The sequence below is a fragment of the Cyanistes caeruleus genome, chromosome 30 (assembly GCF_971803275.1).
Source record: "Cyanistes caeruleus chromosome 30, bCyaCae1.hap1.1, whole genome shotgun sequence".
Lineage (NCBI taxonomy): Eukaryota > Metazoa > Chordata > Aves > Passeriformes > Paridae > Cyanistes > Cyanistes caeruleus.
The window spans coordinates 2,770,946-2,798,730 of NC_141730.1; the positions used below are offsets into that span (position 1 = coordinate 2,770,946).

Sequence of the window (27,785 nt, forward strand, 5' to 3'; positions counted from 1 at the left end):
CCTTGCACACTCACCCCCGCCCCTTGCACACTCACGCGTGACCCGCACACGTGACCCGCCCTTGCACACGCACCCACGTGACACCACCACCCCCCCCACGTGACACACCTCCTTGCACAACCCCGCACACGTCACACACACTCCCCCCCCCCCTCCGCCACGTGACCCCCTTGCACGCTCACCTCACACCCGTCTCCCCTCGCGCCGCCCGCCCCGGCCAATCAGATCGCTGTTGCCAGGCAGATTTCAGCCCCTCCCGCCCCGCCACATCCGGGCGCTCACCCCCAGCCCGGGGGACGCGGGGGGGGGCCGGGCTCAGCCAATCACAGCCGCGGACGCCGCCGTATCCGGGCAGACCAGCGGCGCCGCAGCCAATCAGAAAAAAGAAGAGGCCGCGCGCGGCGAGCGAGGGGCGCGTCCACTTTCGGTTCGCGCGGGGGGCGCGGGGCACGTGGCGGGACCCTTCCCCTCCCCCCTCCTTCCGGGACCCCCCCGAGCAGGACGGGACCAGGTGGGTGCGGGGCTGGGGGCGGGGTGGGGACAGGCTTGGGGACACCCCCGGGGACACCCCCGGGGACACCCCCAGGGACACGGCGGGGAGGGGGGGTCCCGGCCCCCGAGACCGTCCCGGCTCCGGAGCGCGGGGGTCGCGCCGGGCCGGGGCCGCGGGGGAGGGCGCGGGGGTGGGGGGGGCGGTGGCGACCCCGGGGGTCGCTTCCGGTGGCCGCGTGGCCTCAGGGGTCTCTTCCGGTGGCCTCGTGGCCCCGGGGGTCGCTTCCTGGTGTCCCCTGGCCACGTGTCCCCGTGTCCCTGGGGACCTCTTCCTGCTGGCCCCTGGCCACGTGACCCCGGGAATCTGTTTCTGGTGGCCCTGTGGGTCTCGTGCTGGTGTCCCCATGTCCCCCTGTGCCGTGTCCCCCTGTCCTGGTGTCCCCATGTCCCCCTGTCCTGGTGTCCCCCTGTCCTGGTGTCCCCATGTCCCCCTGTCCTGGTGTCCCCCTGTCCCGTGTCCCCCTGTCCCGTGTCCCCCTGTCCTGGTACCCCCATGTCCCCCTGTCCTGGTGTCCCCATGTCCTGGTGTCCCCGACACCCCAGCCCTGCCAGGATCACTGTCCCACTGTCCCCATCCCATTTCCGGTGCCTCGTGTCCACGCCCCATGGACATATCCCATAAATAATGGGATTTATTCCCGTTTTTAGCTAAAATCCCCGTTTTTTTCCCCTTCCCAGCAGAACACAGCCGCCATGGCTGACGAGGAGCTGGGGACCAGAGCCACCAGGAAGGCCACTTTGTCACCTGGCGGTGCCCGGGGCGCGGCCACCGAGTCCAGCACGCTGCTCCAGGAGCTGCGGGGCAACATCTCGTAAGGGCGGCGGGAATTTGGGAATTCGGGAATTCCTCCGGAGCCGGCGGCGGCAGCGGGATGGGGAAACCGGGAATTCCTGGGGGCTGAAGGGAGGAGAGATGGGGACAGGGGACAGCAGGAGGGAGTGTCCCCAGGGACAGGGGACAGCAGGAGGGAGTGTCCCCAGGGATGTGGGGATACCAGGATGGAATGTCCCCAAGAACAAGGGGGAAGGGGACAGGGGACCCCAGGATGGAACGTCCCCAAGGACATGGGGACACCAGGATTGAATGTCCCCAAGGACAGGGGACACCAGAATGGAACGTCCCCAGGGACATCCCAGGACACTGGGATGGAACGTCCCCAAGGATGTGGGGACACCAGGGGGACACAGGAGCCCAGTGCCCCTGTGGTGGGATCCCGTGGGGTCCATCCTGGGTCCATCCTGGATCCATCCTGGGTCCATCCTGGATCCATCCTGGGTCCATCCTGGGTCCATCCTGGATCCATCCTGGATCCATCCTGGGTCCATCCTGGATCCATCCTGGGTCCATCCTGGGTCCATCCTGGATCCATCCTGGATCCATCCTGGATCCATCCTGGATCCATCCTGGGTCCATCCTGGGTCCATCCTGGATCCATCCTGGGTCCATCCTGGGTCCATCCTGGATCCATCCTGGATCCATCCTGGGTCCATCCTGGATCCATCCTGGATCCATCCTGGATCCATCCTGGATCCATCCTGGGTCCATCCTGGGTCCATCCTGGATCCATCCTGGGTCCATCCTGGGTCCATCCTGGATCCATCCTGGATCCATCCTGGGTCCATCCTGGGTCCATCCTGGGTCCATCCTGGATCCATCCTGGATCCATCCTGGGTCCATCCTGGATCCATCCTGGATCCATCCTGGGTCCATCCTGGGTCCATCCTGGATCCATCCTGGGTCCATCCTGGGTCCATCCTGGGTCCATCCTGGGTCCATCCTGGGTCCATCCTGGATCCATCCTGGGTCCATCCTGGATCCATCCTGGGTCCATCCTGGATCCATCCTGGGTCCATCCTGGGTCCATCCTGGATCCATCCTGGGTCCATCCTGGATCCATCCTGGATCCATCCTGGGTCCATCCTGGATCCATCCTGGGTCCATCCTGGGTCCATCCTGGATCCATCCTGGGTCCATCCTGGGTCCATCCTGGATCCCTGGGCTCTGGAAGGACCTCAGGGAGCCTTGGGAAGAGCTGGGAATTGCGATCCCAGGATTTTTGGGATCGTCCCTGACTCGCGGCCTCTGTCCCACGCAGCAAATCCGTGCAGAGCAAGGTGGACTCCATCCTGGTGAGTGTTTCCATGGAATGCTGGGCTGGAGGGTGGGGAATTCCCACCTCTCCTGGCTGATCCCGTTTTTCGGGCTCATCCTGGTGGATCCTTGACCTTCTCCTCGTGGCCGGTCCCTTCCCGCCGGGAGAGCAGCAGGATGTGCAGAAGTTCTCGGACAGTGACAAACTCTACCTGTACCTGCAGCTGCCCTCGGGGCCCAGCCTGGGCGAGAAGAGGTGGGGAGGGATCCATGGGGTGGGGTGTGTGGGGAGGGGTCTGTGGGGTGGGGTGTGTGGGGAGGGGTCTGTGGGGTGGGGTGTGTGGGGTGGGGTGTGTGGGGTGGGGTGTGTGGGGTGGGGTGTGTGGGGTGGGGTCTGTGGGGTGGGGTGTGTGGGGTGGGGTCTGTGGGGAGGGGTCTGTGGGGTGGGGTCTGTGGGGTGGGGTCTGTGGGGTGGGATGGGATCCATGGGGTGGGGTGTGTGGGGTGGGGTCTGTGGGGAGGGGTCTGTGGGGTGGGATCCATGGGGTGGGATCAGTGGGATGGGATGGGATCCATGGGATGGGATGGATGAGGACAGGAAGGACTGGGATGGATCCATTGGGATGGGATGGGATGGATCCATGGGATGGGATGGGATGGGATGGATCCACTGGGATGGGATGGATGAGGACAGGAAGGACTGGGATGGATCCATTGGGATGGGATGGGATCCATGGGATGGGATGGGATCCATGGGATGGGATGGGATCCATTGGGATGGGATGGGATGGGATGGGATGGGATCCATGGGATGGGATGGGATGGATCCATTGGGATGGGATAGATCTGTTGGGATGGGATGGATCAGGTCAGGAAGGACTGGGATGGATCCATTGGGATGGGATGGGATCCATGGGATGGGATGGGATGGATCTGTTGGGATGGGATGGGATCCATGGGATGGGATGGGATAGATCTGTTGGGATGGGATGGATCAGGTCAGGAAGGACTGGGATGGATCCATGGGATGGGATGGATCAGGACAGGAAGGACTGGGATGGATCCATTGGGATGGGATGGGATCCATGGGATGGGATGGGATGGATCTGTTGGGATGGGATGGGATCCATGGGATGGGATGGGATAGATCTGTTGGGATGGGATGGATCAGGTCAGGAAGGACTGGGATGGATCCATTGGGATGGGATGGATCCATGGGATGGGATGGATCAGGACAGGAAGGACCAGGATGGATCCATTGGGATGGGATGGGATCCATTGGGATGGGATGGGATCCATGGGATGGGATGGGATGGGATCCATGGGATGGGATGGGATGGGATCCATGGGATGGGATGGGATGGGATCCATGGGACGGGCTGGATCCCTTGGGACAGACCAGAACAGATCCGTCCCACCGGCGCCAGCGCAGTGACACTGACAGCCTCCCCTCTCTCCCGCGCCCCGTGGGGACGCGCTGGGGACGCGCTGGGGACGCGCTGGCAGCAGCAGCAGCAGCAGCAGCAGCAGCAGCAGCAGCTCCTCGCTGGAGCTGAGCGCGCTGGGCACGGCCGAGCACATGCACGCCTGCAGCTGGATCCGCAACCACCTGGAGGAGCACACGGACACCTGCCTGCCCAAACAGGACGTCTACGACGCCTACAAGTGAGCCCAGGGGCTGTGGCACATGGGCTGCTGGCCTGGTGGCCTGGTGTCCCCATGGCCTGGTGTCCCCATGGCCTGGTGTCCTCATGGCCTGGTGTCCCCATGGCCTGGTGTCCCACGGCCTGGTGTCCCCATGGCCTGGTGTCCCCATGGCCTGGTGTCCTGGTGTCCCCATGGCCTGGTGTCCCCATGGCCTGGTGTCCCATGGCCTGGTGTCCCACGGCCTGGTGTCCCCATGGCCTGGTGTCCCATGGCCTGGTGTCCCCATGGCCTGGTGTCCCCATGGCCTGGTGTCCTGGTGTCCCCATGGCCTGGTGTCCCCATGGCCTGGTGTCCTGGTGTCCCCATGGCCTGGTGTCCCCATGGCCTGGTGTCCTGGTGTCCCCACGGCCTGGTGTCCCACGGCCTGGTGTCCCCATGGCCTGCTGTCCTGGTGTCCCATAGCCTGGTGTCCCATGTCCCACATCCCAAATCCCACATCCCAAATCCCAAATATCCCATATCCCATATCCCAAATCCTGCATCCCAAATCCTTCATCCCAAATCCTGCATCCCATATCCCATATCCCATATCCCAAATCCCAAATCCCAAATCCCAAATCTCAAATCCCAAATCCCAAACCCCACATCCCACATCCCACATCCCAAATCCCAAATATCCCATATCCCATATCCCAAATCCCAAACTCCAAATCCCACATCCCACATCCCAAATCCCAAATATCAAATCACATATCCCAAATCCCAAACCCCAAATATCAAATCCCATATCCCAAATCCCAAACCCCAAATCCCAAACCCCACATCCCATATCCCAGATCCCAAATCCCAAATCCCAAATCCCAAATATCCCATATCCCATATCCCATATCCCATATCCCAAATCCCAAACCCCAAATCTCAAATCCCAAATCTCAAATCCCAAATCCCAAATATCAAATCCCATATCCCAAATCCCAAACCCCACATCCCAAATCCCACATCCCATATCCCAAATCCCAAATCCCAGATCCCACATCCCACGAACATCCCCCACCCCTGGAATTCCCTTGGAATACCCCAGGATTTCCCCCTTTTCTCCCCCCATCCCTCTCTCAGGCGTTACTGTGACAACCTCGGCTGCCGCCCCCTGAGCACGGCCAATTTCGGCAAAATCATCCGGGAAATCTTCCCAAACATCAAAGCCCGGCGCCTGGGAGGCCGAGGACAATCCAAATATCCTTCCCCTGCTGCAATTCCTGCTGCTTTTCCCGTTTTATCCTGGTTTTGCCCTTTTATTCCCTTTTTTTCCTGTTTTTTTTCTCGTTTTTTTCCCATTTTCCACAGCTTTTCCCTGGTTTTTTTCCCCATTTTTCCTCTTTTTTTTTCCTGTTTTTTCCCAGGGTTTTTTTCCTGTTTTTTTTCCTGGTTTTTTTTTCCATTTTCCCCAGCTTTTCCCCTATTTTGTTTTTTTTTTCCATTTATCCTGTTTTTCCCCAGTTTTTCCCCATTATTTTCCCATTCTTTTCCCATTCTTTTCCCATTCTTTCCCACTTTTCCCCATTCTTTCCCACTTTTCCCCATTCTTTCCCATTTTTTCCCATTCTTTTCCCATTTTTTCCCACTTTTCCCCATTCTTTCCCAGTTTTCCCCATTCTTTCCCATTTTTTCCCAATTTTTCCCATTTTCTCCCAGTTTTTCCCATTTTTCCCCACTTTTTTCCCATTTTCTCCCAGTTTTTCCCATTTTTCCCCACTTTTTTCCCACTTTCTCCCAATTTTTCCCATTTTCCCCCACTTTTTTCCCATTTTCTCCCAATTTTTCCCATTTTTCCCTACTTTTTTCCCATTTTCCCCCATTCTTTCCCCATTTTCCCCATTTTCCCCCCATTCCTGAGGGTTCTTCCCGTTTTTTTTTCCGTTTATCCCGGTTGGGAATTCCCAAATCCTTGACTCTTCCTCCCCACGTACTGCTACGGGGGGATCCGGAGGAAGACGGTGGTGAGCCTTCCTCCCCTGCCCAGCCTGGACCTGAAAGCCACCGAGACCGTGAGTGCGCCGCCGTTCCCGGGCTGCCATCCCGGGGATTTCTGGGAATTTTTATGGAATTTTTTTAGATTTTTTATGGGATTTTTTATGGGATTTTTTAAGATTTTTTATGGGATTTTTAAAGATTTTTTATGGGATTTTTTGTGGGATTTATGGGATTTTTTTAGGGATTTTTTGTGGGATTTTTAGTGGGATTTGTGGGATTTTTTATGGGATTTTTTATGGGATTTTTAATGGGATTTGTGGGATTTTTTAGGGATTTTTTAAGATTTTTTACGGGATTTTTAAAGATTTTTTATGGGATTTTTTATGGGATTTATGGGATGTTTTTAGGCATTTTTTTAGATTTTTTATGGGATTTTTTTATAGGATTTTTAGTGGGATTTAGGGGATTTTTTTAGGGATTTCTTTATATTTTTTATGGGATTTTTAGTGGGATTTGTGGGATTTTTTATGGGATTTTTTAAGATTTTTTATGGGATTTTTTATGGGATTTTTAGTGGGATTTGTGGGATTTTTTAAGGGATTTTTAAAGATTTTTTATGGGATTTTTTGTGGGATTTATGGGATTTTTTTAGGGATTTTTTAAGATTTTTTATGGGATTTATGGGATTTTTTATTGGATTTTTATGGAATTTTTTATGGGATTTATGGGATTTTTTATTGGATTTTTAATGGGATTTTTAATGAGCTTTATGGGATTTCTGTGTGATTTTTTTAATGGGATTTTTTATTGGATTTTTTATTGGATTTTTTATTGGATTTTTTATTGGATTTTTTTTATGGCATTTATGGGATTTTTTAATGGGATTTTTATTGGATTTTTTGTGGGATTTATGGGATTTTTTATTGGATTTTTGATGGAATTTTTTATGGGATTTGTGGGATTTTTTGTGGGATTTTTTATGGGATGTGACCGAGGTGACAGAGGTGACAGTGTGACACTGTGACACTGTGACACTGTGACTGTCCCCAACAGGCGGAGCTGGCGGAGCTGGTACCCTCGTACAGCTCAGAGGTGACAGAGGTGACAGAGGTGACACTGTGACACTGTGACACTGTGACAGGTGACACTGTGACTGTCCCCAACAGGCGGAGCTGGCAGAGCTGGTACCCTCGTACAGCTCGGAGGTGACAGAGGTGACACTGTGACAGTGTGACAATGTGACAATGTGACAGAGGTGACACTGTGACTGTCCCCAACAGGCGGAGCTGGCGGAGCTGGTACCCTCGTACAGCTCGGAGGTGACAGAGGTGACACTGTGACAATGTGACACTGTGACAGAGGTGACAATGTGACAGAGGTGACACTGTGACACCATGACAGAGGTGACACTGTGACACTATTGCTGTCCCCAACAGGCGGAGCTGGCAGAGCTGGTACCCTCGTACAGCTCAGAGGTGACAGAGGTGACAGAGGTGACAGAGGTGACACTGTGACAGAGGTGACAGAGGTGACAATGTGACACTGTGACACTGTGACTGTCCCCAACAGGCGGAGCTGTCGGAGCTGGTACCCTCGTACAGCTCGGAGGTGACAGAGGTGACAGAGGTGACACTGTGACAGTGTGACAATGTGACACTGTGACAGGTGACACTGTTGCTGTCCCCAACAGGCGGAGCTGGCGGAGCTGGTACCCTCGTACAGCTCGGAGGTGACAGAGGTGACAGAGGTGACACTGTGACACTGTGACACTGTGACAGGTGACACTGTGACTGTCCCCAACAGGCGGAGCTGGCGGAGCTGGTACCCTCGTACAGCTCGGAGGTGACAGAGGTGACAGAGGTGACACTGTGACACTGTTGCTGTCCCCAACAGGCGGAGCTGGCGGAGCTGGTACCCTCGTACAGCTCGGAGGTGACAGAGGTGACAGAGGTGACAATGTGACAGAGGTGACACTGTGACACTGTGACTGTCCCCAACAGGCGGAGCTGGCGGAGCTGGTACCCTCGTACAGCTCGGAGGTGACAGAGGCCGCCTGTGCCCTGACGTGTGACTGGGCTGAGAAGATCCTCAAGCGCTCCTTCAACAACATCGTGGAGGTGGCGCAGTTCCTGCTGCAGCAGCACATCATCAGCTCCCGCTCCGCGCACGCCGACCTCCTCATGGCCATGGTGGTGGCAGGTCAGCACCCTGGGGACACTGACACATCACTGGGGACACTGACACCACCCCGGGGACACTGACACCACCCCTGGGGACACTGACACCTCACTGGGGACACCCCCTGGGGACACTGACACATCACTGGGGGCACTGACACCCCCTGGGGACACTGTCATCACTCCTGGGGACACTGTCACCTCACTGGGGACACTGACACCCCCTGGGGACACTGACACCTCACTGGTGGAGGTGGCGCAGTTCCTGCTGCAGCAGCACATCATCAGCTCCCGCTCCGCGCACGCCGACCTCCTCATGGCCATGGTGGTGGCAGGTCAGCACCCTGGGGACACTCACAGCACCCTGGGGACACTGACAGCACCCTGGGGACACTGACACATCACTGGGGACACTGTCACATCACTGGGGACACTGTCACATCACTGGGGACACCGACACCACCCCTGGGGACACTGACACCCCCCGGGGACACTGACACCCCCTGGGGACACCCCCTGGGGACACTGACACATCACTGGGGACACTGACACCCCCTGGGGACACTGACACCTCACTGGTGGAGGTGGCGCAGTTCCTGCTGCAGCAGCACATCATCAGCTCCCGCTCCGCGCACGCCGACCTCCTCATGGCCATGGTGGTGGCAGGTCAGCACCCTGGGGACACTCACAGCACCCTGGGGACACTGTCACATCACTGGGGACACTGACACCCCCTGGGGACACTGACACCTCACTGGGGACACCGACACCACCCCTGGGGACACTGACACCTCACTGGTGGAGGTGGCGCAGTTCCTGCTGCAGCAGCACATCATCAGCTCCCGCTCCGCGCACGCCGACCTCCTCATGGCCATGGTGGTGGCAGGTCAGCACCCTGGGGACACTGACACATCACTGGGGACACCCCTGGGGACACTGACACCCCCTGGGGACACTGACACCTCACTGGTGGAGGTGGCGCAGTTCCTGCTGCAGCAGCACATCATCAGCTCCCGCTCCGCGCATGCCGACCTCCTCATGGCCATGGTGGTGGCAGGTCAGCACCCCGGGGACACTGACACCTCACTGGGGACACTGACACCTCACTGGGGACACCCCCTGGGGACACTGACACCTCACTGGTGGAGGTGGCGCAGTTCCTGCTGCAGCAGCACATCATCAGCTCCCGCTCCGCGCATGCCGACCTCCTCATGGCCATGGTGGTGGCAGGTCAGCACCCTGGGGACACTGACACCTCACTGGGGACACTGACACCACCCCTGGGGACACTGACACCCCCTGGGGACACTGACACCTCACTGGTGGAGGTGGCGCAGTTCCTGCTGCAGCAGCACATCATCAGCTCCCGCTCTGCGCACGCCGACCTCCTCATGGCCATGGTGGTGGCAGGTCAGCACCCCGGGGACACTGACACCTCACTGGGGACACTGACACCTCACTGGGGACACCCCCTGGGGACACTGACACCCCCTGGGGACACTGACACCTCACTGGTGGAGGTGGCGCAGTTCCTGCTGCAGCAGCACATCATCAGCTCCCGCTCCGCGCATGCCGACCTCCTCATGGCCATGGTGGTGGCAGGTCAGCACCCCGGGGACACTGACACCTCACTGGGGACACTGACACCACCCCTGGGGACACTGACATCACCCCTGGGGACACTGACACATCACTGGGGACACTGTCACATCACTGGGGACACTGACACCTCACTGGGGACACCCCCTGGGGACACTGACAGCACCCTGGGGACACTGACACATCACTGGGGACACTGACACCCCCTGGGGACACTGTCATCACTCCTGGGGACACTGTCACCTCACTGGAGACACTGCCATCACCCCCTGCCCTGGGTCATTGTCACCCCTTGGGGACACTCCCAGTGCCCCCTGTCCCCTCCCAGTGTCCCCTGTCCCCGCTGTCCCCTGTCCCCTCCCAGTGTCCCCTGTCCCCGTGTCACCTCCCCTGTCCCCTCCCAGTGTCCCTTGTCCCCGTGTCACCTCCCCTGTCCCACAGAAACCACGGACAAGCCCCCCCAGGACCCCCGGCCTCCCTCAGCCCCCCGCAAGAACGGCCCGGACCCCTCTGACAGCGGCGAGCGCAGCCAGGAGCAGGTGAGACCCCTCCCCAAACCCCCCCGCGCCCCCCGAGGGCCGGGCCGACCCCTCCCGCTGACCCCGCTGTCCCCTCGCTGTCCCCAGCCCAAGAAGGACGCTGTCCCCAAAGGCCACCTCCCATCGCGGCCGGACAAGAAGAAACCCCCGGAGCCCCCCAGGCCGGCCAGCAGCCCCCAGGTGACCGCCCTGGTGGCCCGGCTGCCCCTCCTGCTGCCCCGAATCCCCCCCCCAGAACGACCCCCGGCCCCCGGCGCCGCCCCCCTGCGCCCGTCCCCTCCCGTCCTTGTCCCCAAGCTGACGGCGGCACCCTTGGGTGGCACGGTCAAGGTGGCCCTGCCGCTGCCCGTGGGGACGGCGCTGGCCCCGGGGGGCTCGGGGCTGCTGAGCCCCCCCGCAGCCATCCCCGTGCTCAACGTGCTGCTGCCCGGGGTGGGGGTCCCGCCCTGCGCCGAGACCCCCGGCAGTGGCGCCAGGGCGGGAGGGGACGGAGAGGGACAGCGCGGAGGTGGCAGCAAGGCCACCAAGCGTCCCCAGGAGGGAGGCGGGGAGGGACCCGCGCACAAGAGGAGGAGGGGGAGGCCGAGGAAGAGGCCGGGGGACACCGCGGGGTCACCCGAGGATGTGGAGGTCCCCAAGGGGGAGGAGGGAGGGGATTCGCCCCCAGGGGACTCGGCCGGGGGTGGCAGCGCCACTGTGGCATTTGGGGACACGGAGGTGGCCGGTGGGGACGCTGGGGAGGACATGGATGTGGACAGTGATGGGGGGGGTGGTGGGGACAGCTTGGATGGTGTCACTGTCCCCCTTGGGGACAGCCAGGACAGTGTCACCGTGCCCCCTGGGGACAGCCAGGACAGTGTCACCGTGCCCCCCAGGGACAGCATGGACAGTGGCAGTGTCACTGTCCCCATTAGGGACAGCCTGGACAGTGTCATTGTCCCCCCTGGGGACAGCCAGGACAGTGTCACTGTCCCCATTAGGGACAGCCAGGACAGTGTCACTGTCCCCATTAGGGACAGCCCAGCTGAGGGAAGTGCCACTGTCACCCCTGTGGACAGTGTCACTGTCCCCCCTGGGGACAGCCAGGACAGTGTCACTGTCCCTGTTGGGGACAGCCTGGACAGTGGCAGTGTCCCCCCTGGGGACAGCATGGACAGTGCCACCATCCCCCTTAGGGACAGTATGGACAGTGGCAGTGTCCCTGTTGGGGACAGCCTGGACAGTGGCAGTGTCACCGTCCCTGTTGGGGACAGCCTGGACAGTGGCAGTGTCACCGTTCCCCTTGGGGACAGTCAGGACAGTGTCACCATCCCCCTTGGGGACAGCCTGGACAGTGACAGCGTCCCTGGTGGTGCCTCTCCTGGTGGTGGCAGTGTCACTGCCCCCCTTGGGGACAGCCCGGTCACCACTGGTGGCTCTCTTGGTGGTGGCAGTGCCACTGTCCCTGTGTGGGACAAGGCAGCGGTTGGCAGTGCCACCGTCCCCGTCAGGGACAGCTCAGCCATGGCCAGTGACACTGGGGACAGGCCAGAGGGTGGCAGTGCCACCACCGGGGACAGGCCGGTCACCAGGAGTGCCACCATTCCCATCAGGGACAGCTCAGCCATGGCCAGTGACACTGGGGACAGGCCAGAGGGTGGCAGTGCCACCACCGGGGACAGGCCTGTCACCAGGAGTGCCACCATTCCCATCAGGGACAGCTCAGCTGGTGGCAGTGCCACCGTCCCCGTCAGGGACAGCTCAGCCATGGCCAGTGACACTGGGGACAGGCCGGATGGTGACAATGCCACCACCCCTGTTGAGGACAGCCCAGCCAGGGACAGTGGCACTGCCACCACTGAAGGCAGCCCAGCCGCTGGCAGTGCCACTGTCCCCAACAGGGACAGCTCACCCAGGGACACGGGGGACAGGCCTGTCACCAGGAGTGCCACCACTCCCATCAGGGACAGTCTGGCTGGTGGCACTGCCACTGTCCCCAGTAAGGCCAGCCCATCCAGTGGCAGTGCCAGCCCTGGGGACAGGCCTGTCACCAGGAGTGCCACCACTCCCACCAGGGACAGTCTGGCTGGTGGCACTGCCGCTGTGCCTGTCAGGGACAAGCCGGTCACCAGGAGTGCCACCATCCCTGCCAAGGCCAGCCTGTCCAGTGGCAGTGCCACCTCTGGGGACAGGCCTGTCACCAGGAGTGCCACTGTCCCTGTCAAGGACAGCTCACCCAGGGACAGTGCCAGCCCTGGGGACAGGCCTGTCACCAGGAGTGCCACTGTCCCTGTCAAGGACAGCTCACCCAGGGACAGTGCCACCCCTGGGGACAGGCCTGTCACCAGGAGTGCCACTGTCCCTGTCAAGGACAGCTCACCCAGGGACAGTGCCACCCCTGGGGACAGGCCTGTCACCAGGAGTGCCACTGTCCCCACAGCTGGTGGCAGTGCCACTGTCCCTGTCAAGGCCAGTCCATCCAGGATCAGTGCCACTGCTGGGGACAGGCCTGTCACCAGGAGTGCCACTGTCCCCAGTAAGGACAGCTCATCCAGGGACAGTGACACTGGGGACAGGCCTGTCACCAGGAGTGCCACCGTCCCTGTCAGGTACAGCCCATCCAGTGGCAGTGCCACCTCTGGGGACAGGACAGTCACCAGGAGTGCCACCATCCCTGCCAGGGACAGCTCGGCTGGTGGCAGTGCCACTGTCCCTGCCAAGGACAATGCAGCCAGTGGCAGTGCCACTGCTGGGGACAGGCCTGTCACCAGGAGTGCCACCATCCCTGTCAGGGACAGCCCATCCAGTGGCAGTGCCACCTCTGGGGACAGGCTGGACGGTGGCAGTGCCACTGTCCCCAGTAAGGACAGCTCATCCCTGGGCAGTGCCACCCCTGGGGACAGGCCTGTCACCAGGAGTGCCACCGTCCCCGCCAAGGCCAGCCTGTCCAGTGGCAGTGCCACCGTCCCTGTCAGTGACAGCTCACCCAGCACCAGTGCCAGCCCTGGGGACAGGACAGGCAGTGCCACCCTCCCTGTCAGGGACAGCTCGGCCAGGGACAGTGACACTGGGGACAGGACAGTCATCAGGAGTGCCACCATCCCTGTCAGGGACAGCCCAGCTGGTGGCAGTGCCACTGTCACCAGTAAGGACAGCTCATCCCAAGGCAGTGCCAGCCCTGGGGACAGGCCTGTCACCAGGAGTGCCACTGTCCTTGTCAGGGACAGCTCACCCAGGGACAGTGACACTGGGGACAAGCCTGTCACCAGGAGTGCCACTGTCCCTGTCAGGGACAGCTCACCCAGGGACAGTGACACTGGGGACAGGCCTGTCACCAGGAGTGCCACTGTCCTTGTCAGGGACAGCTCACCCAGGGACAGTGACACCTCTGGGGACAGGCCGGGTAGGGGCAGTGCCACTGTCCCTGTCAGGGACAGCCCAGCTGGTGGCAGTGCCACTGTCCCCAGTAAGGACAGCTCACCCAGAGACAGTGCCACCTCTGGGGACAGGCCTGTCACCAGGAGTGCCACCGTCCCCACCAGGGACAGCTCATCCAGGGACAGTGACACTGGGGACAGGCCTGTCACCAGGAGTGCCACCGTCCCCACCAGGGACAGCTCATCCAGGGACAGTGACACTGGGGACAGGCCTGTCACCAGGAGTGCCACCGTCCCCACCAGGGACAGCACATCCAGGCTTGGTGGCACTGGGGACAGGCTGGGCCGAGGCAGTGCCACTGTCCCTGTCAGGGCCAGCTCGGCTGGTGGCAGTGCCACTGTCCCCAGTAAGGACAGCTCATCCAGGGATGGTGACACTCTTGGGGACAGGCCTGTCACCAGGAGTGCCACCGTCCCTGTCATGGACAGCTTGGCTGGTGGCACTGCCACTGTCCCCAGTAAGGCCAGCCCATCCAGTGGCAGTGCCAGCCCTGGGGACAGGCCTGTCACCAGGAGTGCCACCATTCCCACCAGGGACAGCCCGGCTGGTGGCAGTGCCACCGTCCCTGTCAGGGACAAGCCCATCAGTGGCAGTGCCACCCCTGGGGACAGGTCGGTCACCAGGAGTGCCACCGTCCCCACTGTCCCTGCCAAGGCCAGCCCATCCAGTGGCAGTGCCACCCCTGGGGACAGGCCAGGCAGGGGCAGTGCCACTGTCCCCAGTAAGGACATTTCATCCAGGGACAGTGGCACCCCTGGGGACAGGCCTGTCACCAGGAGTGCCACCATCCCCACCAGGGACAGCCCGGTCAGTGGTGCCACTGTCCCCAGTAAGGCCAGTGCCACCTCTGGGGACAGGCCGGGCAGGGCCAGTGTCACCATCCCTGGCAGGGACAGGTTAGTGAGAGACAGTGCCACCCCTGGGGACAGGACAGTCAGAGACAGTGCCACCATCCCTGGCAGGGACAGGTCACCCAGAGACAGTGCCACCCCTGGGGACAGGCAGGGCAGGGCCAGTGTCACCTCTGGGGACAGGTTAGTGAGAGACAGTGCCACCCCTGGGGACAGGCAGGGCAGGGCCAGTGTCACCTCTGGGGACAGGTTAGTGAGAGACAGTGGCACCCCTGGGGACAGGCAGGGCAGGGCCAGTGTCACCATCCCTGTCAGGGACAGCGCAGCCAGGGCCACTGCTGTTGGGGACAGGCCAGTCAGGAGCAGTGCCACCATTGGGGACAGGCCGGGCAGGGACAGTGCCACCATTGGGGACAGGAGCAGTGGCAGTGCCACCCCTGGGGACAGGCCAGGCAGTGCCACCGTCCCCATCAGGGACAGGTCACCCAGAGACAGTGGCACTGGGGACAGGCCAGTCAGGAGCAGTGCCACCATTGGGGACAGGCTGGGCAGGGTCAGTGCCACCCCTGGGGACAGGAGCAGTGTCAGTGTCACTGTCCCCATCAGGGACAGGTCACCCAGAGGCAGTGGCACTGGGGACAGGCCTGGCACTGGGGACAGGCCAGGCAGGGGCGGTGGCACCATCAGGGACGGGCAGGTCAAGGGCAGTGCCGCTGTCCCCATCAGGGACAGCGCAGCTGGTGGCAGTGCCACTGTCACTGTTGAGGACAGGACACTCAGAGCCAGTGCCACGCCTGGGGACAGGCCAGGTAGGGGCAGTGCCACCACTGGGGACAGGCAGGGCAGGGACAGTGCCACCCCTGGGGACAGGCCAGGCAGGAGTAGTGCCAGTGGTGGGGACAGGCCAGGCAGTGCCACCATCCCTGTCAGGGACAGGTCACCCAGAGACAGTGGCACCACTGGGGACAGGAGCAGTGCCACCCCTGGGGACAGGTCAGGCAGTGCCACCATCTCCATCAGGGACAGGTCACCCAGAGACAGTGGCACCATTGGGGACAGGAGCAGTGCCACCCCTGGGGACAGGCCAGGCAGTGCCACCGTCTCCATCAGGGACAGGTCACCCAGAGACAGTGGCACCTTTGGGGACAGGAGCAGTGCCACCCCTGGGGACAGGCCAGGCAGTGCCACTGTCTCCAGCAGGGACAGGTCACCCAGAGACAGTGGCACCGTTGGGGACAGGAGCAGCAGCAGTGCCACCATCCCTGTCAGGGACAGGTCACCCAGAGACAGTGACACTGGGGACAGGAGCAGTGCCACCCCTGGGGACAGGTCAGGCAGTGCCACCATCTCCATCAGGGACAGGTCACCCAGAGACAGTGGCACTGGGGACAGGCCAGGCAGGGACAGGCCGCCCAGGCCCAGTGACAGTGGGGACAGGAACAGTGACACCACTGGGGACAGGCCGGGCAGTGCCACCGTCTCCAGCAGGGACAGGCCACACAGGCCCGGTGGCACTGGGGACAGGAGCAGTAGCAGTGCCACCCTGCCCGTTAGGGACAGATCACACAGGGGCAGTGGCTCTGGGGACAGGAGCAGTGGCAGTGCCACTGTGCCCAGCAGGGACAGGCCACCCAGGGCCAGTGACAGTGGGGACAGGCCAGCCAGTAGCAGTGCCACCATCTCCAGCAGGGACAGATCACACAGGGCCAGTGGCACTGGGGACAGGAGCAGTGGCAGTGCCACCATCCCTGTCAGGGACAGGTCACCCAGAGACAGTGGCACCGTTGGGGACAGGAGCAGTGGCAGTGCCACCATCCATGTCAGGGACAAGTCACCCAGAGACAGTGGCACTGGGGACAGGCCAGGCAGGGACAGATCGCACAGGGCCATTGCCACCATGCCCAGCAGGGACAGGCCACACAGGCCCAGTGACAGTGGGGACAGGCCTGGCAGTGCCACCACAGGGGACAGGCCTGGCAGTGCCACCATGCCCAGCAGGGACAGGCCACACAGGCCCAGTGACAGTGGGGACAGGCCTGGCAGTGCCACCACAGGGGACAGGCCTGGCAGTGCCACCATGCCCAGCAGGGACAGGTCACACAGGCCCAGTGACAGTGGGGACAGGCCTGGCAGTGCCACCGTGCCCAGCAGGGACAGGCCACCCAGGGACAGTGACTCTGGGGACAGGAGCAGTGGCAGTGCCACCGTGCCCAGCAGGGACAGGCCGCACAGGCCCAGTGACTTTGGGGACAGGAGCAGTGACACCGCTGGGGACAGGCCTGGCAGTGCCACCACAAGGGACAGGCCTGGCAGTGCCACCGTCCCTGTCAGGGACAGATCACACAGGCCCAGTGACAGTGGGGACAGACTGGGCAGTGCCATCGTCCCTGTCAGGGACAGGTCACACAGGCCCAGTGACAGTGGGGACAGACTGGGCAGTGCCACTGTCCCCGTCAGGGACAGGCCACACAGGCCCAGTGACAGTGGGGACAGACTGGGCAGTGCCACTGTCCCCGTCAGGGACAGGCCACACAGGCCCAGTGACAGTGGGGACAGACTGGGCAGTGCCACTGTCCCCGTCAGGGACAGGCCACACAGGCCCAGTGACAGTGGGGACAGACTGGGCAGTGCCACTGTCCCCGTCAGGGACAGGTCACACAGGGGCAGTGGCTCTGAGGACAGGAGCAGTGGCAGTGCCACCCTGCCCAGCAGGGACAGGCCACTCAGAGACAGTGACAGTGGGGACAGGAGCAGTGGCAGTGCCACCGTGCCCAGCAGGGACAGGCCGCACAGGCCCAGTGACTTTGGTGACAGGAGCAGTGGCAGTGCCACTGTCCCTGTCAGGGACAGATCACACAGGGGCAGTGACAGTGGGGACAGGAGCAGTGACATCACTGGGGACAGGCTGGGCAGTGCCACCATGCCCAGCAGGGACAGATCACACAGGGGCAGTGACAGTGGGGACAGGAGCAGTGGCACTGTCCCTGTCAGGGACAGCCCAGCTGGGGGCAGTGGCACTGTCAGGGCCATGCCAGTCTCTGCCAGTGTCACTGTCCTTGTTGGGGACAGGCTGGTCAGTAGGAGTGGCACCGTTGGGGACAGGCTGGTGACTGACAGTGACACCATTGGGGACAGGCTGGTCACAGACAGTGACACCGTTGGGGACAGGCCAGTCAGTAGGAGTAGCACCGTTGGGGACAGGCTGGTCACAGACAGTGACACTGTTGGGGACAGGCTGGTCACTCTGAGTGACACCGTTGGGGACAGGCTGGTCACAGACAGTGACACTGTTGGGGACAGGCTGGTCAGTAGTAGTGGCACCATTGGGGACAGGCTGGTCACGGACAGTGGCACCATTGGGGACAGGCTGGTCACGGACAGTGACACTGTTGGGGACAGGCTGGTCACTCTGAGTGACACCATTGGGGACAGACTGGTCACTGACAGTGGCACCATTGGGGACAGGCTGGTCACTCTGAGTGACACCGTTGGGGACAGGCTGGTCACTGACAGTGACACTGTTGGGGACAGGCTGGTCACTGACAGTGGCACCCCTCCGGCCAGGGACCGTCCCTCCAGGGACAGTGGCACTCCAGGGGACAGGCCATTTGCTGGCAGTGCCACTGTCCCCGTCAGGGACAGCCTATCCAGGGGCACTGCCACCATCGTGGACACGCCTGTCACCGCCAGTGCCGCCATCCCCATCAGGGACAGCCCGTTCTGGGCCGGTGACACCGCTGGGGACAGCTCGGCAGCTGGCAGTGCCACCGTCCCCATCAGGGACTGCCCGTCCAGGGGCACTGCCACCATCGTGGATGCGCTGGTCACTCTCAGTGGCACCGTGATGGACAGGAGGATCCTGGGCAGTGTCACCGTCCCCGTCAGGGCCAGCCTGTCCAGGGGCACTGCCACCATCGTGGACACGCCCGTCTTTGTCAGTGCCACCGTCCTGGTCGGGGACTCCATCCCCAGGGTCACCGCCACCATCGTGGAATCCAGGCTGCCCGGCCCTGCCACCCTCGGGGACACGCTGGCCTGTGGCAGTGCCACCATCCCCGGCAGGGACGGTGCCACTGTCACCTTCCCGGGCTGGCCGGGCAGGGACGGTGTCACCGTCCCTCGTGGGGATTGGTCTGGTGGGGACAGTGCCACCATTCCTCGTGGGGACTGGTCTGGCAGGAACAGTGCCACTGTCCCCATCAGGGTGTGCCCATCCAGGGACAGTGCCACCACCTCTGACAGGGACGGTGTCACTGTCCCCCGTGGGGACTGGTCTGGTGGGAACAGTGCCACCATTCCTCGTGGGGACTGGTCTGGCAGGGACAGAGCCACCATCTGTGACAGGGACTGGCCAGCAAGGGACAGTGACACCACCTCTGACAGGGACTGGCCAGGCAGGGACAGTGCCACTGTCCCCATCCGGGAGTGCCCATCCAGGGACGGTGTCACCGTCCCTCGTGGGGACTGGCCAGGCAGGGACAGTGCCACTGTCCCCATCAGGGAGTGTCCATCCAGGGACAGTGCCACCATCTGTGACAGGGACTGGCCAGGCAGGGACAGTGCCACTGTCCCCATCCGGGAGTGCCCATCCAGGGACGGTGTCACTGTCCCTCGTGGGGACTGGCCAGGCAGGGACAGTGCCACTGTCCCCATCAGGGAGTGCCCATCCAGGGACAGTGCCACCATCTGTGACAGGGACTGGCCAGGCAGTGCCACTGTCCCCATCCGGGAGTGCCCATCCAGGGACAGTGCCACCATCCCTGTTGGGGCCAGGTCAGTGGGTGGCACTGCCAGCGTCCCCATCCGGGAGTGCCCATCCAGGGGCAGTGCCACCCTTGGGGACAGACACGTCACTGGCAGTCCCCCCGTCACGGACACACCCATCAGTGGCAGCGCCACCATCCCTGACAGGGACTGTCCTTCCCGGGGCGGTGCCACCACGGGGGACAGGCCGGGCAGTGCCACCCTTGGGGACAAGCCAAGTGCCACCGCGCCCTCCAGGCCCATCGCGCCCGCCCGCGTCAGCGTCATCAGGGATGGCAGGACGGGCACCAGGGTGGCACTGCGGGGTCACAGCCAGGCCGGGTCACCCCTGGGGGACACGCAGGGACACACGAGGGCGGGCACAGCCGTGGGGTCCCCTGCGTCACACCAATAAAAACCAGTAAAAACCAGTGCGGCTGTGGTGTCCGTGAGCCCGGGCACTGGGAGGGGACACTGGAGGTGGGGAGGGGACATTGGCACTGGGAAGGGACACTGGCACTGGGAAGGGACATTGGCACTGGGAAGGGACATTGGCACTGGGAGGGGACACGGGACATTGGGAGGGGACATTGGCACTGGGAGGGGGCACTGGCACTGGGAGGGGACGTTGGAGGTGGAGAGGGGACATTGGCACTGGGAGGGGACACGGGACATTGGGAGGGGACATTGGCATTGGGAGGGGACACTGGCACTGGGAGGGGACGTTGGAGGTGGAGAGGGGACATTGGCACTGGGAAGGGACACTGGAAGAGGGGAGGGGACACTGGAAGAGGGGAGGGGACATTGGCACTGGGAGAGGACAGGGACAAGGAGGAGGACAACCCGTGTCACCCCTCCCGGCTTGGTGACAGCGACAGCCGAGGCGATTTTCCCTCCAAAATCGCCGATTTTCCCTCCAAAATCACCGATTTTCGTCAAGCGCGGGAGCCACGGGGGCGCCTGGAGCTCGCCCCGCCCCCAAGCAGCACGAAACCACGCCCACCACCCCATAAAAGGACACAAATCCCGCCCTCTTCCGCATCCGGTGTGTTGGCAACGCCCACCGATGTCACAAAGCCACGCCCACCCCGTGCTGCACCAGACCACGCCCCGCTGGTTGTATTAGCATACAAACCACGCCCATATATCCATAATAGGACTTAAGCCACGCCCCCGGTAGCAGACCCCCCGCCCCCTTTTCCCGCGCCGCCGGCCCGCCAGGGGGCGCTGTGGCGCGGCGGCCGCCCCTCAGCCCCGTGAGGCGGCTCCGGGCCGGGCCTGGGGAGGCTCCGAGCGGCCCCGCTCCACCGGCCCCGCTCCGCTCCGGCCCCGCTCCACCGGCCCCGCTCCACCGGCCCCTTTCCGACCCCTCCGCTCCTCTCCCCGCGGCTCCCGATCTTCTCCGCTCCCCTGAGGTGAGCCCGGCCCCGCCGCAGCCTCGCCGGCCTCTCCGCGGCCTCCTCCTCCATCGCCCCCCCCTTTCCCCGCCTCAGCCCGGTCCTCCCGGCGGTGCCGCGGCCGCTCCGTGTCCGGCTTCGCTTCTTCCTCCTCCTCCTCCTCCTTTTCCTTCTCCTTCTCCTCCTCCTCCTTCTCCTTCTTCTTCTCCTCCTTTTCCTCCTTTTCCTGCTGCTCCTGGTTCCTCCCGCCAGCGCTTCGTGGCGCAGGAGCTGGGCAGGAATTCTCCTTTCCCTCACGGAGCATTTGGTGGCGATTTTGGGATGCTTTTCCGGTGACTTTATAGTGATTTTTTGTGCTGTTTTTGTGGTGATTTTGGGGTGTTTTGGTGGTGATTTTGGGGTGTTTTTCCCCTCAGCAGCCGCCGGTGCCCGGGATGAGCCGCCCGCGCCGCCCTCAGGGCCGGGCTCGCCCCTCGGAGCCTCGCGGGATGGGATCGCTCCAGGTACCTCATCCCAATTTTCCTCTTCCTTTTCCCAAGGAATTCCTCCCCAAAAGCCCCGCTCCCCGCGGGGGAAGTGGCGCAATTCCCCCTTTTCCAGAGCCTTTTCCAGCCGATTTTCCTCCTGAGGATTTGCCAACCTTTCCCCCCGCCCCCGCTGCCGGGGCCATCTGGTGCCTCTGGGAGCTTTGGAATTGCCCAAAATCCCCTCTTAAATTCCATGGATTACGTAAAATTGGGATTGGCCATGGTCGCTCAACCCCCTCGGGAATGTTTTCCCAGGAAAACTTCCTCTGGAGTTGGTGGGAAGTTTGAGTAATGAGAAATAATTACATTTAATCCCTCCCTTTTTATTCCCTCCGCTTCCCTATAATCCGGGAGGGAATAACTGAGTGGAAAAGGGGATTTTCCAGCTTTTTTTAACTCTGGAATTATTGAGGTTTTGGAGTTCTTCCTGGTGTGGATTCCATGGATCTACTGCTGAAAATAATTCCTGATTTCTTCCTTGGAATTCTGAGTGGGATTTTAGGGCTCTGCTCCTGGAATTGCTGGGAGATTTCTGCTGAAATTCTGGGTGATTTCTGCTCCTGAAATTCCTGGATAATTTCTGGAATTCCTGGGTGATTTCTCCTCCTGGAATTCCTGGGTGATTTCTCCTCCTGGAATTCCTGGGTGATCCCTGCTCCAGATTTCCTGGATAATTTATGATCTCACAGTTCAGGGTCCACGCTTGGATCAGCCCAGGAGCTGTGCTTGGGATCCAGCTGGGAATGTCAATTCCTGCTTTTTTTTTCCCTGCTTTTTCCCAACTTTTGTGGAAAAAAACCCCAAAAACCTAACTTGGAAAACCTCAAAAAGTGGGAATTTCTATATGGAATGTGATCCATGGGAGGAGAGAATTGCAGGATGAATCCTCTGGGATTTCTGGGAAGAGGGAAAAGCTTTGGATGTGTTTTTTTTTGGGATGAGGCAAAAGCTTTGGGAAAAGAGGGAATTTTTTTTTAGCCTGGAGCCTTGGATTTGGGATTGGGATAGAAGAGGGAAATTTGGGATATGTGGAAAAACAGGGATGGGAATTGTGGGGAAGTGTGGAATCCTGAATTTCCACCCCCATTTTTTTTTGGGATTCGTTGAAAAATGGGGAATTTTTTCCCCACTTCTCACGGGGTTTTTGGGATCTAAGAGCCACAAAAATTTCTGGAATGTGGGATTTGGAGCGCCGGGAATGGCGGAAATGGAGCAAAACTCTCAGACTTTGATCAGGATTTGGGCATTTGGGACTTGATGGAAAAGAAGTGGGGAAAAAAAGAGGGGAAAAAAAAAGGAAAAGTGGAATCTGGGATGTGACTTTGGTTTGAATCACTTGGAATATTTAGGGAGAATTCCTGAGGATTTTTCCCCTCCTTTCTTTGGGAGTTGGAAAAATAAAAGGGATAAAGCAAATCCTTAAATTAACATGGAAAAAAATGAAATTAATTGGGAAAAATCCAGAATTAACCGGGAAATATTCACATCATCTTCCCTTCAGATCCTATCCTGGATTTCTCCCATTGAATCCCATCCCTAATCCCAATTTTTTTCCCAATTTCCCCCAGTTTGGAGCTGCCCCACCCCCTCCTCTGCTCCTCCTCTTGAATCCTATCCCAAATCCCTTTTTTTTCCCAAATTTAATCCAATTTTTCCCAAATTTCATCCCAATTTTACCCCAATTTCATCCCGATTTTTGCTTAATTTCATCCCAATTTTTGCCCAATTTCAAACCAGTTTTTTCCCCAATTGAATCTGGATTTTTTTTCCCAATTTCATCCCAATTTTTTTCCTAATTTCATCCTAATTTTTCTCAATTTCACCTCAATGTCTTCCAGATTTCACCCCAATTTTTTCCCCCAATTTAACCCAAAATTTCCCTCAATCTAATCCAATTTTTTCCCCAATTTAATCCAAATTTTCCCCCAGTTTAATCCAAATTTTTCTCCAGCTTCATCCCAGTTTTTTCTTAATTTCATCCCAATTTCATCCCAATTTTTTTCCCAATTTAACCCAAAATTTCCCTCAATTTAATCCAGACTTTTCCCCAATTTAATCCAAATTTTTCCCCAATTTAATCCAAATTTTTCTCAATATCACCTCAACGTCTTCCAAATTTCACTCAATTTTTTTCCCAATTTAACGCAAGATTTCCTTCAATTTAATCCAAATTTTTCCCTATTTTCATCTCAATTTTCCCCAAATTTCACCCCAATATTTCCCAAATTTCACCCTAACTTTTCCCAAATTTCACCCCAACTTTTCCCAAACTTCACCCCAGCTTTTCCCAAACTTCAACCCAATTTTTCCCAAATTTCACCCCAATTTCCCCCAATTTTTCCCAGTTTTTTCCCCAATTTTTCCCAGTTTTTTCCCCAATTTTTCCCAAACTTTTCCCCAGTTTTTTCCTGTTTTCACCCCAATTTTTCCCTGCGTTTTTCCAGCTCTGAGCCGCGCCGCCCCTGCTCCATCATGGGCGACTCTCCGGCCGGGAGCAGCCCCCCGGATCCGGGCAATTCCCAAGGGAACGGCTCCGGGGGCTCCTCTTCCCTCAGCGTCATCACAGAGGGAAAATTTCATCCAAATTTTTCTCCAGCTTCATCCCAGTTTTTTCTTAATTTCATCCCAATTTCATCCCAATTTTTTCCCTCAATTTAATCCAGACTTTTCCCCAATTTAATCCAAATTTTTCCCCAATTTAATCCAAATTTTTCCCTATTTTCACCCCAATTTTTCCCAGATTTCACCCCAACTTCTCCCAAACTTCACCCCAATTTTTCCCAAACTTCACCCCAATTTTTCCCAAACTTCACCCCAACTTTTCCCAAATTTCACCCCAATTTCCCCCAATTTTTCCCAGTTTTTTCCCCAATTTTTCCCAGTTTTTTCCCCAATTTTTCCCAGTTTTTTCCCCAGTTTTTCCCAACTTTTTCCCCAATTTTTTCCCCAATTTTCCCCCGACTCACCCCGATTTTCCCTGCGTTTTTCCAGCTCTGAGCCGCGCCGCCCCTGCTCCATCATGGGCGACTCTCCGGCCGGGAGCAGCCCCCCGGATCCGGGCAATTCCCAAGGGAACGGCTCCGGGGGCGGCTCCGGGGGCTCCTCTTCCCTCAGCGTCATCACGGAGGGCGTGGGCGAGCTGGCCCTCATCGACGCCGAGGTGGCCAAGAAAGCCTGCGAGGAGGTCCTGGAGAAGGTCAAGCAGCTCCACGGATCCTCTCCCGACTCCATTCCCAACGGAGCCGGCTGCCAGATCCGCTGCCTGGACGATCCGCCGGGATCGCGGATCCGCGAGGAAGAGGAGGAAGGCTGCGGCGCCGCCCGGACGGCGCGGCGGCGCCAGCACCAAGCCAAGCAATCCTGGCTCCTCCGCCTCTTCGAATCCAAACTCTTCGACATCTCCATGGCCATCTCCTACCTGTACAACTCCAAGGAACCCGGGGTGCAGGCGTACATCGGGAACCGCCTCTTCTGCTTCCGCGACGAGGAGGTGGATTTTTACCTCCCGCAGCTCCTCAACATGTACATCCACATGGACGAGGACGTGGGCGACGCCATCAAACCCTACATCGTCCACCGCTGCCGCCAGAGCATCGACTTCTCGCTGCGCTGCGCGCTCCTGCTCGGGGCCTACTCCTCGGATATGCACATCTCCACCCAGCGGCATTCCCGGGGAACCAAACTCCGCCGGCTCATCCTTTCCGACGAGCTGAAGCCGGCGGGGAGGAGGAGGGAGGTGGGAGGAGCCGCTCCCGGGGCCGACACGGGGCTGTCGCCTTCCAAACGAACTCACCAGAGGTCCAAGTCGGACGCCACCGTGTCCATCAGCCTCAGCAGCAACCTGAAGCGCACGGCCAGCAATCCCAAGGTGGAGAGCGAGGAGGAGGTAAAGGTTGGGGTGTTCCCATGGGAATCCCGTGGGAAAGGTGGGTGTGGGGTTGGGATTCTGCTCCAAGGACTTGGGATTGATCCCAGAAATCTTCTGGGGTTGGGATTCTGCTCCAAGGCTCAGCCAGCGATCCCAAGGTGGAGAGCGAGGAGGAGGTAAAGGTTGGGGTGTTCCCATGGGAATCCCGTGGGAAAAGTGGGTGTGGGGTTGGGATTCTGCTGGGATTGATCCCAGAGATCTTTTGGGATTGGGATTGTGCTTTGGGATTGATCCTAGAGATCTTTTGGGATTGGGGTTGTGCCTTGAGATTGATCCCAGAGATCTTCTGGGATTGGGATTGTGCCTTGGGATTGATCCCAGAAATCTTCTGGGATTGGGATTCTGCTCCAAGGCTCAGCCGGCGATCCCAAGGTGGAGAGTGAGGAGGAGGTAAAGGTTGGGGTGTTCCCATGGGAATTCCATGGGAAAGGTGGGTGTGGAATTGGGATTCTGCTGGGATTGATCCCAGAGATCTTTTGGGATTGGGGTTGTGTCTTGGGATTCATCCCAGAGATCTTCTGGGATTGGGATTGGGGTTGTGCCTTGGGATTCATCCCAGAGATCTTTTGGGATTGGGGTTGTGTCTTGGGATTCATCCCAGAGATCTTCTGGGATTTGGATTCTGCTCCAAAGCTCATCCTGCTGGGAAAGGGATCTCCAGAGACTTTGGAGTCATCCCAGAGCTCCTCCAGGGTTGGGGTTGTGCCTTGGGATTGATTCTAGAGATGATCCGGGATTGGGGTTGGGATTGTGCCTTGGGATTGATCCCAGAAATCTTCTGGGGTTGGGATTCTGCTCCAAGGCTCAGCCAGCGATCCCAAGGTGGAGAGTGAGGAGGAGGTAAAGGTTGGGGTGTTCCCATGGGAATCCCGTGGGAAAAGTGGGTGTGGAATTGGGATTCTGCTCCAGAGGGCTGGGATTCATCCCAGAGATCTTTTGGGATTGGGGTTGTGTCTTGGGATTCATCCCAGAGATCTTTTGGGATTGGGATTGTGCTTTGGGATTGATCCCAGAGATCTTCTGGGATTGGGGTTGGGATTCTGCTTTGGGATTGATCCCAGAAATCTTCTGGGGTTGGGATTCTGCTCCAAGGCTCAGCCAGCGATCCCAAGGTGGAGAGCGAGGAGGAGGTAAAGGTTGGGGTGTTCCCATGGGAATTCCGTGAGAAAGGTGGGTGTGGGGTTGGGGTTTTGCTCCAGGGACTTGGGATTGATCCCAGAAATCTTCTGGGGTTGGGGTTGTGTCTTGGGATTGATCCCAGAAATCTTCTGGGATTGGGATTCTGCTCCAAAGCTCATCCTGCTGGGAAAGGGATCTCCAGAGACTTTGGAGTCATCCCAGAGCTCCTCCAGGGTTGTGGTTGTGTCTTGAGATTGATCCCAGAGATCTTCTGGGATTGGGGTTGGGATTCTGCTTTGGGATTGATCCCAGAAATCTTCTGGGATTGGGATTGTGCTCCAAGGCTCAGCCGGCGATCCCAAGGTGGAGAGTGAGGAGGAGGTAAAGGTTGGGGTGTTCCCATGGGAATTCTGTGGGAAAAGTGGGTGTGGGGTTGGGGTTTTGCTCCAGAGAGCTGGGATTCATCCCAGAGATCTTTTGGGATTGGGGTTGTGTCTTGGGATTCATCCCAGAGATCTTTTGGGATTGGGATTGTGCCATGGGATTGATCCCAGAGATCTTTTGGGATTGGGATTGTGCTCCAAGGCTCATCCTGCTGGGAAAGGGAGACTTGGGATTCATCCCAGAGATCTTTTGGGATTGGGGTTGTGTCTTGGGATTCATCCCAGAGATCTTTTGGGATTGGGGTTGTGTCTTGGGATTCATCCCAGAGATCTTCTGGGTTTGGGATTGTGCCATGGGATTGATCCCAGAGATCTTCTGGGATTGGGGTTCTGCTCCAAGGCCGATCCCGGCCTGCTGGGAATCACGGGATGAGCCGGGAATTGCGAGCGGGAAAATCCGGCGCTTCCCAAATCTGGGAAAAACCAAAAAAAAATCTGGGAAACCTTCGGAGGGTGGAATCCAGCCCAGGGAAACTGGGAATGGTTGGGAATGGTTGGGAATGGCTGGGAATGGTTGGGAATGGCTGGGAATGGTTGGGAATGACTGGGAATGGTTGGGAATGGTTGGGAATGGCTGGGAATGGCTGGGAATCGTTGGGAATGGCTGGGAATGGTTGGGAATGGTTGGGAATGGTTGGGAATGGTTGGGAATGGCTGGGAATGGTTGGGAATGGCTGGGAATGGTTGGGAATGGTTGGGAATGGCTGGGAATGGTTGGGAATGGTTGGGAATGGCTGGGAATGACTGGGAATGGTTGGGAATGGCTGGAAATGACTGGGAATG

The 27,785-nt window shown here is 59.3% G+C and overlaps 2 protein-coding genes across 8 annotated transcripts in view; both read left to right on the plus strand.

Annotated features, from left to right (window-relative positions):
* Positions 1-405: 405 nt before the first annotated feature.
* On the plus strand, positions 406-20,019 carry RFX5 (regulatory factor X5). Of its 2 annotated transcripts, none has more exons than XM_086866390.1 (10): positions 406-511; positions 1,231-1,364; positions 2,649-2,682; positions 2,818-2,900; positions 4,154-4,309; positions 5,408-5,524; positions 6,255-6,336; positions 8,263-8,461; positions 10,480-10,577; positions 10,665-20,019. In XM_086866390.1, exons 2-10 carry the CDS (start codon positions 1,246-1,248, stop codon positions 20,001-20,003), a joined length of 10,227 nt encoding a protein of 3,408 aa, XP_086722516.1. In that variant the 5' UTR covers positions 406-511; positions 1,231-1,245; the 3' UTR covers positions 20,004-20,019. The 2 variants fall into 2 exon arrangements, with proteins under 2 accessions (XP_086722516.1, XP_086722515.1); XM_086866389.1 differs by having other exon boundaries at positions 1,234-1,364; positions 4,151-4,309.
* A 774-nt stretch (positions 20,020-20,793) lies between these two features.
* Positions 20,794-27,785, plus strand: part of PI4KB (phosphatidylinositol 4-kinase beta) — a 28,343-nt gene continuing 21,351 nt past the window's right edge. For 3 of the 6 annotated variants that reach the window (XM_086866401.1, XM_086866403.1, XM_086866400.1), the window contains exons 1-3: positions 20,800-21,003; positions 21,402-21,488; positions 24,504-25,398. In XM_086866401.1, the coding sequence (XP_086722527.1) occupies positions 24,532-25,398 (867 nt within the window). In that variant the 5' untranslated portion in view covers positions 20,800-21,003; positions 21,402-21,488; positions 24,504-24,531. Of the gene's footprint in view, positions 21,004-21,401; positions 21,489-24,503; positions 25,399-26,522; positions 26,571-27,785 lie in introns of those variants that run through there. The other 3 variants (XM_086866404.1, XM_086866402.1, XM_086866405.1) reach the window with 3 other exon arrangements.

Coding starts and splice junctions, on each gene's coding strand:
- RFX5 (XM_086866389.1), top strand. CDS start 1,246: ATGGCTGACGAGGAGCTGGGGACCAGAGCCACCAGGAAGGCCACTTTG. Junction 2,901..4,150: donor CCCAGCCTGGGCGAGAAGAG/GTGGGGAGGGAT, acceptor ACGCGCTGGCAG/CAGCAGCAGCAGCAGCAGCA. Junction 8,462..10,479: donor CATGGCCATGGTGGTGGCAG/GTCAGCACCCTG, acceptor CCTGTCCCACAG/AAACCACGGACAAGCCCCCC.